The 13099-nt window shown below is 39.4% G+C and overlaps 1 protein-coding gene across 12 annotated transcripts in view; it reads right to left on the reverse strand.

Moving 5' to 3' along the window:
• The window catches only part of R3HDM1 (R3H domain containing 1), a 49996-nt gene that overhangs the window by 6221 nt on the left and 30676 nt on the right, over positions 1–13099 (reverse strand). For 10 of the 12 annotated variants that reach the window (XM_088058595.1, XM_088058589.1, XM_088058594.1 and 7 more), the window contains 6 exons: positions 10869–11123; positions 10264–10384; positions 5569–5723; positions 4881–5029; positions 2659–2762; positions 1910–2077 (listed from right to left, as the gene is read on the reverse strand). In XM_088058595.1, the coding sequence (XP_087914721.1) occupies positions 1910–2077; positions 2659–2762; positions 4881–5029; positions 5569–5723; positions 10264–10384; positions 10869–11123 (952 nt within the window). The remainder of the gene's footprint in view (positions 1–1909; positions 2078–2658; positions 2763–4880; positions 5030–5568; positions 5724–10263; positions 10385–10868; positions 11124–13099) is intronic. The other 2 variants (XM_088058592.1, XM_088058590.1) reach the window with 1 other exon arrangement.

Consider the following 13099-nt stretch of genomic DNA (forward strand, 5'->3'; position numbering starts at 1 on the left):
GTAACTGAATTAACAATGTTATAACATCTATACTTTCTTTCTAATGGCAAGAAGTTTTACCCAGGTGTTACAGATTGCAATTGAAGCTTCAGGTATCTGGCCAGCTTTAACAGAGGATATAAATTAAGGAGTCCCTGCAAGAGCCACATTGTGAATATTTCTGTTTTGTTGCACAGCAGGAGAAAATACAACTCTGTTTATGACTGCTACATAATCAGAATAATGTACAACACAACAGTTTTCCACTGGTAAATCCATAAACTTATCCAGTCCCTACAGTAAACCTGAGATATACCAATATAGGTATATATACCTATATACACACTATGTCTAACACACAAAAATGGGTTTAATTTTAATATATGCATATATTTATGTGTTTTATAAATGATAATAATTTACATCTTACTGGTTTATATACAGTATTTTACTCTGCAACACTCTAGCACACTCTTCTTGACTTATCTCTGTTCTGTGAGAATGGAACACCTAAGAAAACCATGTTTGTCTTTCAGAAACATCTACTGTACTGTCTCTAAGAGAGTGTCAATCTAAAATGCAATATAAACTGCAGAAGAAAACTTTATACATTCAGAAAATTGTGTTTTTTCTTTTGCTTCTAGTTCCCCAGCATTTCAGGAAATTAAAACAAATGGAATTCTTTTCCTAACCGAGCACCCTGACACAATGAAGTGTCATACAGTGCATAAGTCAGTTTGCAGACACTTTATGACCTGTCAAATCCCATGAGAAGGGAAACCCAGAAATCCTTCAAAGCCTCCCCAGCTTTACAGTCTGGTCCCCTGTAACACCACAGCTCTGCTACTTGTCTGTGGACCTGCTCATTTGCCCTATCTCAGAGGCCTTCATTCACCATCTCAATGTCTTCACTTAATTGGTTTATTCCCCAGAATTTGCTTCCCCATAGAGGGCTTCCTCCTTCCTGAAACTTCCTTAAACCCCAGTTTACAGTCTGAACCAGGCCATCAGAACTGCACAAAACCAGCACTTCCACGATAGATAGGAGGGCAGAAAAACAAACTAGTGCACAGCCCACTTTCGACATTCTGAAATGACAGTCTTCCACAATTAAAGCCAAACAAACTTGAAGCGAAATAGAAACCAAACCAAACCTGCCCATGAACTGCTAATCCAGCTATCTTGCTTCTTATTTGCATCTATCTATTTACTAATAAACAGGTTCAAAAAATACCTTAAAGATAAATGTTTGTAAGAAACACCACATCTGAAGCAGAATCTAGGTCATTGATCTAGGGTTGTTTAATCTAGTGCTTGCTTGCAAAATACTGAGATAGCAGAATTTGAGATTATCCCTTCTTTACCAACCAAGCCTCTAATGTATCAAATTCCCTAATAGTAAATAAAGACAGTGCCACTGTGGTCACAGGATTGTTATGTAATCTCTTGTTTGGTGGCTAACCCTAGTGCTCTTATTTTCCTGACCAGTCCATCAATTTTATGGTTGAACTTTCAGAGTTTTAAGTGTTTGGATATTAACTTTTATAAAGGTTTAATGGATTGACAAGATCTATGTCAACACTGCTTTCAAACACATTGAGGATTCTGTTTGCAGGTCTCTGAAAAACTACCCAAGTATTTTGTAGATCAAAACCTTCTGAACCTGACTTAAGTGTTTCTGCTGAGTAACATTTAGCTGCTAAGGGTGGCCTCCAGGCCATCCCCAAGCAGCCACTGTTTCACTTAAATTCCAAGTTACCATTTTAAAAGATACAATAATAGCAATACAGATGAAGAATTTAAGAAAAAAATAAAATCAGAGATGGCACTCAAATTGCAGTTGTTCTAGCAGTTAGCCATGAAACCAATCTGAAAATTTACAACAGGTTCTAGACAGAATGGCTTAGATGAAAATCCCAATAAAATATACCTTTTTTTGGCTGCATGATGGAAAGACCAGTGGGTGAGCTTTTACATGATGAGGGTGGAGACACTATGCTGTAGTGCACAATGGAAGCAGCCTGCTGTGGCTTTGACTTGGATGAAGGTGGCAATAATGTAGGAGGTGATGGCTTCTGACTTGAATGGTTGCTATAAACTATGGAAGTAAAAGCAGTAAATAAGGCTGCCATAAAAACAAAATACCCCACACAGCTCCGAAGTACCTTCAGCTTTCCAGCAGGTCAAAAAGCTACCCCACAAGGCTCAGTTTTCAAACTCCTCTTAAGAAAATCACTGGTCCTACTCTGTTAACTGAAATCTAGAAGAGTTCTTGAGTAGAAGAGCCAAATATGCTGCTTCCAAAATGTACCTCACTCCTCCTGTCAAAAGGAAGCCCAAATCTCCAAGTTTTCAGACCCATCTGGCTACTCAGGAAAGGATGGAAGTGATTCTGCTGCCAATGTATGGTTCCCATGTCTGTCTTAACCCACCAGTAGATGTGCAAGGCATTATGATGTATGGTATTGGATTTTTAAAAAGTAACTTGAGACATTTCAAAGATTTTTAACCCTGCCTCAGGGTTAAAAATGGAAAATAAATTCAAAAATGCATCAAAAGAGGAAATAGAATACAGCAGTTAATTCTAAATCAAACCCTTAGCAGCAAGTATCCAACCACACAGCATAATAATAGCCAGACATTTTTTAAGCTTATCAATAAAAACTTTGTTCTCCCAACCTGCACACTGCTGTCCTTGAAGCTGCTGTGAGTTGCATGGTGATGATGTTCTAGGAAACTGCATCTGGTCTGATCCAGGAGGCTGCAAATATCCTACAGATGAACTGTAATAACCAAAAAAGAACATGACTAACAGGCATTTATGCTACACTCATTTAATCACGACTTCTGCATTTGCTGTGTACATGTACTGCAAATCACTGAGCTTTTGTTAATTTTAAATCAGTAATATTCCCACCTACCCCTGAATTCATTCATTCTTCAGAAGACTGAAGCTTCCCACCTCTTCCTTAGCAAAAACACGTGCCCTGCCTACACTGAGAAATGTATTAATGCACCTATATTGATATTCTATTTTTGTGTCCATATATCAGCATAAAGACATGCAGAATAACAGTAATAACAATAACAATAATAATAGACTGATTTGTTGTCTTGCTCACTAAAGCAGAACTAGGTCTCAGTTAAGTGATACCCACAGTCCCTGCCATGAGGATTTGGGATGCAAATCCTTAGCAGGGGGCTGGCCCTGGGCAGCTGGGACACAGCTCTGCTCCAGGGTCCACTGACACAGCCCAGGGAGGAGATGGCTTTTTCCAACAGGGCTCCAGGGGATAAACAATGATTCAGCTGTTTGCAAAATGTAGGAAAAGGGTAACTTTAAAAAAAGTTTATTTATGCCAGGTAGATTTTCAGGGTAATCAGGGGAAAACTAGGTAACAGACATAGTTAGATTCTATTCTAATTCTGTTAGATTCTGCTGAGCACACTAATGCTCAGCCAGAACATCAAGTTGGTGGACCATAATCAGAACAGTGCCTATAGAATCCTGTACTAACAGATAAACATTCTGAGAATAAAACAATTCCTTCAAACTGTGGAAAAAAAGAGTAGGTTTAATCTTCTTGGACCTACTATTTTTACCTATGTTGTCAAAAGTTTTTTCCATCCATTGTCCCACAGGTCACTTATATAATTTTAAGATTCCCTTCCATTAAAGCAGACAAAACCAAGTGAAAACTAACACAGTTGCTTTCACACAGCTTCTGATCTGCCTACCGATTCTAGTTTTCAGCAGTGACCTGTAGGTTTGACACTCAGCTCCTGCAGAACAGCATTCTGCTTTCCTTGTTCAAGTGCTGCAGCGAAACTATTCTGATGAAAGTAAGGTGCTGTCACTGGTTGCTAGTTTGCTCTGAATTCCTTATAAATGAGAGGGACATTCTAAAGTACACAAAAGATCAAGCAACCAAACTTAATTCAAGAAAAGTCTAGAATTATGCCTACCTGGGACTTCACTGAATCTCAAACATAATAACTACAGAAAAGGATTAAAAAACCTTCAGATACAAAGAACAGGAATTCAGATTTAAGTAGACAAAACCATGTGGTGATGACACAAATACTACTGAAGCCTGCACTCTCGAAAGGATGAACAAGCTTCACACTTGCTGCTTGTTTAAAAGATCCCAGGTATTTTTAGATGCTGCACATTTGTAAGTTCAAAAAAACTCGAGAAATAAAAATTTGTAACAAGCATTAATCCTAATGAATTCTCCTAGGTACTTGCCTATCTGTTCTCAAATAGACTGCTTTGGGGACACGGGTGTATATTCAGGGAGGGCTGTACATGCAGACCAATTTGCTGCTACCAAGGTAGGTAAAAAAAAAGAAAAGAAAAAAGGTTATTTATCAAACAAAAGCCAAGTTTCTATACTTGTTACACAGCCAGCTTGGTGCCAGCAGGCCTCATCTAAATACAGAATAAGATAAACCTTTTCCATACAAAGTTTCAAAAAAGAAGTCAGTCTTTTTCTGGGATTCAAATTACTTTTCCTCTACACATTATTACTGTAATATCTTTGACAAAACCAGTGAATATGGATAGTCCTCTTAAATATTACTGCAGAGAGACTGAGCTGCGAGCACACTGGTGTTTCATGGGTAAGAAATGGAATGCAAAAAATTTAAGAGGTGGAATTGCACTAAAGTATTGCTGAAAGTGCTATGGAGACTGTTTTCCAGTCCAACAAGTATATCACAATTAAAGCAGTACTGCTTGTTTCGCTTAATTGCGTAAGAGCAAAAATAGAGTATATATAGGCAGCCCATAAGTCTGCCTTTAAATTAATAGTTTTAATATCTGCAGTACTAAAAGCAGATCCTGTCGGTTCTTACAAAGCCACTAAGCCGCTGAGAAAGCAAGTATCAGTTAAACTTACCTTAGATTATTCTGTTGACCGGATGGAATGACACTGTAGTACACTGGCATTCCTGTGGTGGGCAGCCCTTGGCTGGACTGACTGGGAATTATAACAGGCTGCTGATATGTCTGCTGGGGCACTGCTTGGGAACCTTGAGGCACCGAAACCTGCAACAGGCCACACAGTTAAGATTTTTCTCCTGCAGACAATGTTTCTGCCTCTTGACCATCACCCAGCTGAGATAAGAATTTAAAAATAACCCCAGAAATGGAAAGATCTCCTGGAGTTCTCTAAATCCAGAAGAATGGTGATAACATTAGCTAAAATAACAATGCTCTATTAAAAAAAAAATATTTAAATCTTCTTCCCCCCCAGTGGAAATGTTGGCTCCAAGGGACTCCATGAATAACAAGATATTTTCTCTACAACAGAAAGTGGAGTGGTGGGAAGGGAACCTTCCAAGCTTTTCTTCCACACCCTCTGAACTGCAACTGACACAGGACTTGGCCTTCAACAGGACCAGAACTTGTACAGTTATGACACTTTCTTGTCACTTCAGTTATGGGTTAACTTCTGTCCCCGAAGTCACTTTTGACACCTGCTTGCAGCTTTCTACCATTTGTACCATAAAGCAAAGGACTTAAAGAAAACCCTAACGCCCAAACCCACAGAAGAGTCATTGGAAAGTTACGAATACATTACCCACCTGATAAGATGGCACTGAGGGATATGGAACAATCACACCTTGAATTTGATTCCCAATGTTGTTGTGTTGGCCACTGACTAGATTTTGATTCTGAGACTGCTGAACTCCAACTAAACCCTGGTAGTTTTGCTGCTGGTTGGGCAAAATCTGGTAACCTGAAATTATACATTTAAATCTTATTTAAATCTTATTTTGAAATAATGAACACATTTCAAGCATAGTTGCTTATGCGAAAATACACGTGTAGCAGTTTCCAATGGCTTGTTTAATTGGGCAGCTTCACAACAGTTGAACTTACCATGCATATAAAAAGAAGCCAAAATTAAAATTAACAGATTTACTCATTTGGATTCAGCATGAAATATTATCCATACTGTTTGCAATGCTGCTCCCACATGCGTGCACTACTCATTTACACTCTGGCTTACATGCATTAACACCTTGATTTGATAGGTGAAAGCTGGAAGCACTTGAACAAAGCATGCTAGACAGGATCAAACCCAACTCATTGTCTGGTATTGTGAACAAAGCCGTTCCAGGTACTTCAGTTTGAAAATTCTATATATGCAAAATTCAGCTTGGACTTCAGGTGCCCCAGGGGTCAGAGCATCTTGACTGCAATTCAAAACTAAATCAGACTTCAGGAAAATTTGCATAAGGCATGTGTGCAAATCCTTTCCAAAGGGGAAATTTCCTTTGAAATCTGTAATGCTAAAACCAACTGGGGACTGAGAAAAATCTTCCAAGTTCAAGCCATGTTGGTACACAGTGGAAGATGTTTTATATTCAAAGTTTTCTTAGGGATACAAAGAAAGACTTTCTTATTCACCCCTCTATAGTGTCTCTAAAACAATTTATTATTGCTTAAACTGGTATCCTCTTATGTCTTTCAAAAATTGCCTAAAAAACCCCACCCTGCCCCAAAACCCAAACCAAAACCCAAACAAAACCCCAAGCATGGGTGCCAAACAGGAAATCTGTGCATTTATAAATTCCAACCTAAACTCCCCCTTTTGTCTTTTTAAAAAGCATTTAGCAGGTAACTGCTACCATGATCCAAACACATGCAGAACACAAGTTCTTTTTCTCTCATGTTCTATCATACAGGTGTGCACTACTTACCACGTCAGCAAAACCCCAGCACAGTCAGTGTTTCTGAGACAAAGCCAGTTATCCCTCCAGAATAACAAAACTGGGCTTGTCAAGATGCACTGACGGCAAGAAGAGTCTGTGTTTGAGTTGGACACATTCACAGCCCACTGACCTTGACATTCCCCACGCTTCCTACCTTGGCAAGGAACTATAATAGAGCAAATTTAGCTGCAAAAACTCACTTGGGTTTTCTTTAAACTGTGCTAAATAAAGGCTTGGTCTTTTCTGAAAATAATTCAGTTAACATAAAACACCTTTTTGTGAGCAGCACCCACCGATGTTCATTGATTTCATCCACACAGGGTACAATGAACATTGTGCCCTAACAGCCTCGGCTGGCTCTCTATAGAAATTGCAACAATGAACAATAAAAGAAGACTGTTAATATAATCAAATATTGCTTCAGAAAATTAAAGGGAAGAAGGTTCAGTTTGTTAAAACCAAGACAGCTATTCATTAGAAACACACAACACTATAAATATTTTCAGAGGACTAGACAAAACTTTGGAACAATACACGCCTGAAGTAGGATTAGTACTTAGAATTTTTAAAGCAGCAGAATGGGGAGCTGTGGTGTGACAGACCCAATCAGTGCAGTCAGAACCCCTCATACCCCAGAAATTGCAATGGACCCATGAGTAGTTCTGCAGCCTTTTCTGGCACTTGCAGAGACAGACACAATCAATTCTGCAAGCAGAGGGAACTGGAACAATACAAATTGGCTGCCACGAAGGTTCCCCAGAGCGTTCCAAAGAATGCTCTATTTTTAGCTGCAGTTTCACCACTGCAGAGAGTGGGCTGACAGAAATGCAGCACTCAGCACAAACCCCACACCTGCCACAGCAGATTGTCCCATTACACAGAAATACTCTGAAACTGGAGGTAAAAAAAGGAGCAGGTTTCTTAATATTTACATAATTCAAAAGAAATCACAGTTAATATAAGAAAAGTTAACTCACAGAATATAGAAATACATTTTCTGAATAATGCATTAGGAGTGAGAAACCATATATTGAAGAACAGAAAAGCAAGTACAACCACTTGGTTAAAGAGCTGGGAGTTGATGATCTTGGTTATGACTATTACCATTATTGTTAACTTCAGCTACTGCTACAACTGGAGTAGTTTTATCCCTGGCTTGTGAAGCAGAAGCCAGTTGAACTGCAGCTGATGTTCCTACAGGAAGTGTAGTTCAGGCTGGATTTTTAAACAACCTGTGGTTAGGTCTCATGGTAATTGGGCTCACATTAATACGGCAATCAGGAATGCTTTTTTTCTTAAGGAGAGTTTTCTTCTCTCAACATCTTTTAGGCAACGAAAGCATTTTTATTAAAAGCAAACCCCCCAGAATATTTCACCTGAAACCTCTTTAAAAAGGAAGCCAGGAAGCAGCTGAAAAAGAGACCGGTTCACTGTGAGAAATGTAAACCTCTCAGACAGTGTTACGGCCCCGAATCCAACAGCTCATCAATAAAGTCAGGCCACTCCTCAACATTAGACCAGAAGTGGCTTCAGTTGCCATGCTCTCAGAAGCTGTCATCTTTTATCTGAATTTGTGTTTGCAAAGCTATTTCATAGTTAGTAACCACTTTCTGAGATGAACAAACCCCATGGCTTTTATGTAATGCAAGATTTGTAACACTCATTTTGGCCCAGGCACTTTGCTGTATGAGCCAAGTATGTGGCGCCTTTGGCTCAAAACCACACATTGGTAATAAGCATCAACCACTTCAGGTGTAGCTTTAAGTCAAATTAATACAAATATCAATGGTTTAAAATAAATTACAAGGGAGAGAATTTTCAAATACACCATCTTATGAGGTGTTTCCAGAACAGATAACAAGACATGGAAACATCAGTTTCTAAAATGCTGATTCAAATTTGCCTATAAAGCATTAAGTGAGAACCAGCAATGGCTAGAGAGCAGTTTGGAGATTTTCAGTTAAACAATAATTCCCAGTTTCTGGTAAGATCCTTCTTTCTCCTATTAGTGCCGGTAAACACCAAGTTACCAAACACTGAATAGAATTATTGGCTGGACCATCCCCATACTACCTAACCATGATCCCCTGATGTCAGAGTGCAGGTACAGGGCACATGATCAAAGCAGTGGTGCAGCTTGTCTGTGCAGCTTGCTTATTTTATTTCTTCCAGGACAGAGAGGAAGTTTATCTGCTGACACTTTTCATCCACAGGCAGTGAAATTCAGTTAAAATACAAAGAGCCAAAAACATATAAGAAAGGAACTTACCTAATAGCAACCTTTGCACCTTATCACCCTGTGCTTTCCAATTCAGACTGGTTTGTTTAGGTACAAATGTACACTGAGCTCTGAGTTGGGGAGTTTGTGTGCTACTCACACAGGGTGTCCCCACAGTGAGAAGTAATCCCCCTTGAGCCTCAGACTTTTTGCTATTAAGTAGTCTAGGTATTAAAAATTCTGAGGAAGGAAAGCAGGTTGTGTAATACAGTTGGGTAACACATCTTTAACACCAGTGGATAACACAAGTTGCAAAACCAAGTCATTTGTTTTCCTTTGAAAAAAATCTTTGTGAATTGAACCCTGAATAACTGCATCAAGTGTTGCTACTACTGGAGCACTTCCTAGAAGAAGTGCAGAAGAGGAGCCATCCCTCTTACATGCTGCTTCATAGGACATAAATAAATCCAGATAATGTTTGTATAAGCTGATCTTCCATCCTGTTTCTGTAGAGCAACATATAGCTGCGGGCAGGGGAAGGAATTAAGACCCTCCTGAAGGAAAATCAGAAGGATGTTATGCATTCAACTAAGAGCTGGTAAAAAAGCCTGGTCTTTAAGGATCTCTGCCCCCAAACATCACTAGTTACTTCTGAAAGTTTTGACCATGAGTCAGGATATTACTGAGAAATAATTTGTTTCAGTAATACAAATCTTATTGAACAAGTCATAACAATATTTAGAAGTACAGATTGTCAGAATAATGGTAGCCTACAGTTAAAATCTGTAAGGAAAAAAAGGACAAGAAGAAAGGAAGGAGATGGAAATCAAGCTTGCTAACATTCACAGAAGGGTAACTTAGACAGTTGAAAAGTCTTTACTAAAAAATAGGTAACCATGTCAGACTCATTATATATTCCATCCAATACCCTGATACCTTTAATCATAGGACAGAAAGACAGAATAAAGCAGTATCATCAATATCTTCTGCACAGCACTCTTTTCATGCCACAGCATCTAAGATTGGGATCTTTAGCTTAGAACTTTCAGTTAAGGTTAATCAAGTTATTAGTTACTAAGTTACAAATCTTTAAAATTATTAACTTTTAAATTTTAAAACCTCTATTATTAAAGTTACAGCATGAGCCAGTCAAAAGAATGGCTTGAATTCCAAATTTCATGCACAAGTTCCACAAATTTTTCCACCTTAGGTTAGTTACAGCTTGTATTCTACATTTGATCCTCTACTTTATTTGAAATTTTACAGCAAAGTAAGTTTAAAATGAAAAAGCGGAAGAAAAACCACACAAAGTTCTAATGAAATGCTGAAAGAGTTGAACCAACCTGTCTGCTGGCCAGGCTGGGGTAGGGCCTGGTTCTGCTGCGTGCTGTAATGGACAGAAACAGGGCGGTACTGCTGGCTGGAGTGTGGGTACTGGTTGGGGGTACAATAACAGGGTGGCATCTGCAAAGGAACAATCAGAAGAAGTCAGAAATCAGAAAATGCATGCAGCTTTAGAGGAGGCAGACATCTAAATGCAGAACCAATAAAACAAAGATGCAAAATTTATTAAAAAGTGCAATGGATTTTAAATAGTTCAGCGATTCAAAAATCCCTTATAATACATAAATTTCCTCTTTTATGGCCAATTTCCCTACTATCCTTGTCAAAGCAACAATCTCCAATTTCCACCAAGGGGCATTTGAGAGACAAGAAAACTATGCAGAATATGAGCTGCAAGTAAATAGGAAAACCCGTGTGATTGTTGCTCCTCAAGTAAAATGAAGTCATTCATTACAAACCACGGACCCAGAAAAGACCCCAACCCCGGAACAAAAGCAGAGCTGCAGTTCTGCAGAGAGCCCCAGACCGAACGAAAAGGTACCGAGCAGAAGAGCGGGGTCAGTTTTTCCCTGCAGCGTTCAGGAGTCTGTAGGGGCTGTGGTACCTGTGGCACGGGCTGCTGCACATATCCCTGCTGCGGGAGCACGGGCTGGCCCACGGCGTGCCCGGGGCCCGAGTAGGCCGGCGCGGGCTGTGCCGCGGGCGCGGCGGCGGGTGCGGCGGTGAGGATGTAGCCGGGCTGCTGCGGGGGCTGCAGCACCACGCCGGGCTGGAACAGCGCCGGGCCCGGCTCGGCGCCTTCGGCCGGGGGCTGCCGCGCCAGGCTCAGGTGGCTGAACTGCGATCCCAGGTTGTCTTGCTGCAGGCGTGGGAAAAATGGGAAAAACTACATTTGCAAATGCACGTTCAAGGAAAAGAAATAAAACAGCCAAATAGCTCAGTAAGTTTCAGACAGTACATCTCACATTACTGGGCAGTAGCAACAGCAGCCAAAGAACAACAGCAAAGAAGATGGAACAGTAGCAAATTATCTTCAGGGCTGACAGCAGGAGAGAACATCCATGTTCAGACTTCACTCTTTTCACTGCAAATATTTTGCCTTTTGGATTACATCTGCCTTTATCTACTTATAGTGAGAATTCATTTGTCAAAAAGAAAGTTCAGGATTTGTGTCACTAATGATTTTTGACTAGACTCCAAAACTTGAGTGAAAACATCTTATCTCAGTTAAAATAGCAGGATGCATTAGGATTGCTGAAGTAAATTTTTGGTTTTAAGAGTTTAACATAATGAGGTTCTAATCATGAATTAAAGTACACTCCTCTAACTCAATTATCTACATGAAAAAATTAATTATCTTTTCATCTGAAATCAAGTAACCAAAGTGAGAAATGTGTTCCAGTGGTCACCTTCTATCCGTGTTTTATTAACAGCTGAAAGGATGCCATTGATTGCACTGAGCACTGCGAGGGTCCTGTGGAATCTGAAACTTCTGTTACTGTAACCCCAAGCTCCTCTTCTTAACAAGCAATTTAGAGTCAAATTAGCAACATACTGAAAATTAGCAGTGATCACTAACTAGTATTGCTTTTTTTTTTTTTTTTGCTAAACAGGAAGATGTGGTTCATACTGCCAAAGTGGACTCTCCAAACATGCAGGAACATTAACAGTATTTCAAGACCACTTGGTCTTAGATCATCCTGAGGATCGGAATTAATCAAGACATGTAAGGCAAGCTCCATCTTTTACTGATTAGCTACATTCACATTTTATGATGTTATGATTTTTTTAGTTTCCAGGCTAAAGATATTATTAATTACTGCCGGAAATATGAATTTGCACCTAAAGCTGAATTTAGTGTACCTTTAGATGTATTTAGTACATCTTAAAAAGCCTTATTTTCATTAGATAGTAATCTAACTTTGGTATTTCATTCCTTAATGGTGCCTATTAAATGCAGCTATAATGCTTTTCTACATTCGATTTTACATTCTGCTTTTCCAAATCTGGAGTTTGAAGAGAAGATACTGCATGTGAATTTGTCTTAGCTCTAAATATGTCTGAAGGATGAACCCAAGGCACACCACACTGATATCTGTTACACTACCAGTGTAAGTAAAGTCTGACCTGGTCACTTTGTCCTGCAGTGACAAGCAGGATTCAGCCCTGGAACACGCCATTCCCAATAAATGGAGAAAGCACTCTCCTGGTGCCAGCTACAGAGGTGCTACACTTGGATTACAATCCAAGACCATCAATTCTTTTCATTATGTTACATAAATTACCATCAGCAGGAATAAATTCAAACTGCCAGGGCACTTAGTATTGGAACCAATTTCCTGAAAGTGAAATGCTTTGAAATTACTACAAACAGGAAGGAGTTTCCTTCTCTGCTTTAGCACCTATTCAAACTCTCAACTTCAGGAGCAACATCTCTATTGAATTCAGCTAAAACTGTATATATTAGAAGACTCTTCTGATTATTGTTGAAAATTAGCTATTGTACAACACTATGGTGAGTTAACCTTGGCTGGCTCCTAAGTGCCGCCAAGTCACTCCATCCTTCCTCTAATCCTTAGCAATACAGGGGGACAAAATACGATGAAAAGCTTATGGGTCAAGAAAAGTACAGGAAAATCACTCACCAATTACCACCACAGGAAGACTAAATTTATTTATGCCAATTAATAAAAGAGTAGGATAGTGAGAAATAAAAACAAAACTAAAACAAACTTCCCTCAACCCCACTGTTTCTTCCCAGACTCAACTTCACTCCCAAGTTTTCGACCTCCTCCTTCAAGTATCACAAGGGATGGAGAATGGGGCTTGTGATCA

Source organism: Pseudopodoces humilis, chromosome 8, assembly GCF_049639895.1.
Source record: "Pseudopodoces humilis isolate 2021_Gansu_Grassland_sample_001 chromosome 8, ASM4963989v1, whole genome shotgun sequence".
Lineage (NCBI taxonomy): Eukaryota > Metazoa > Chordata > Aves > Passeriformes > Paridae > Pseudopodoces > Pseudopodoces humilis.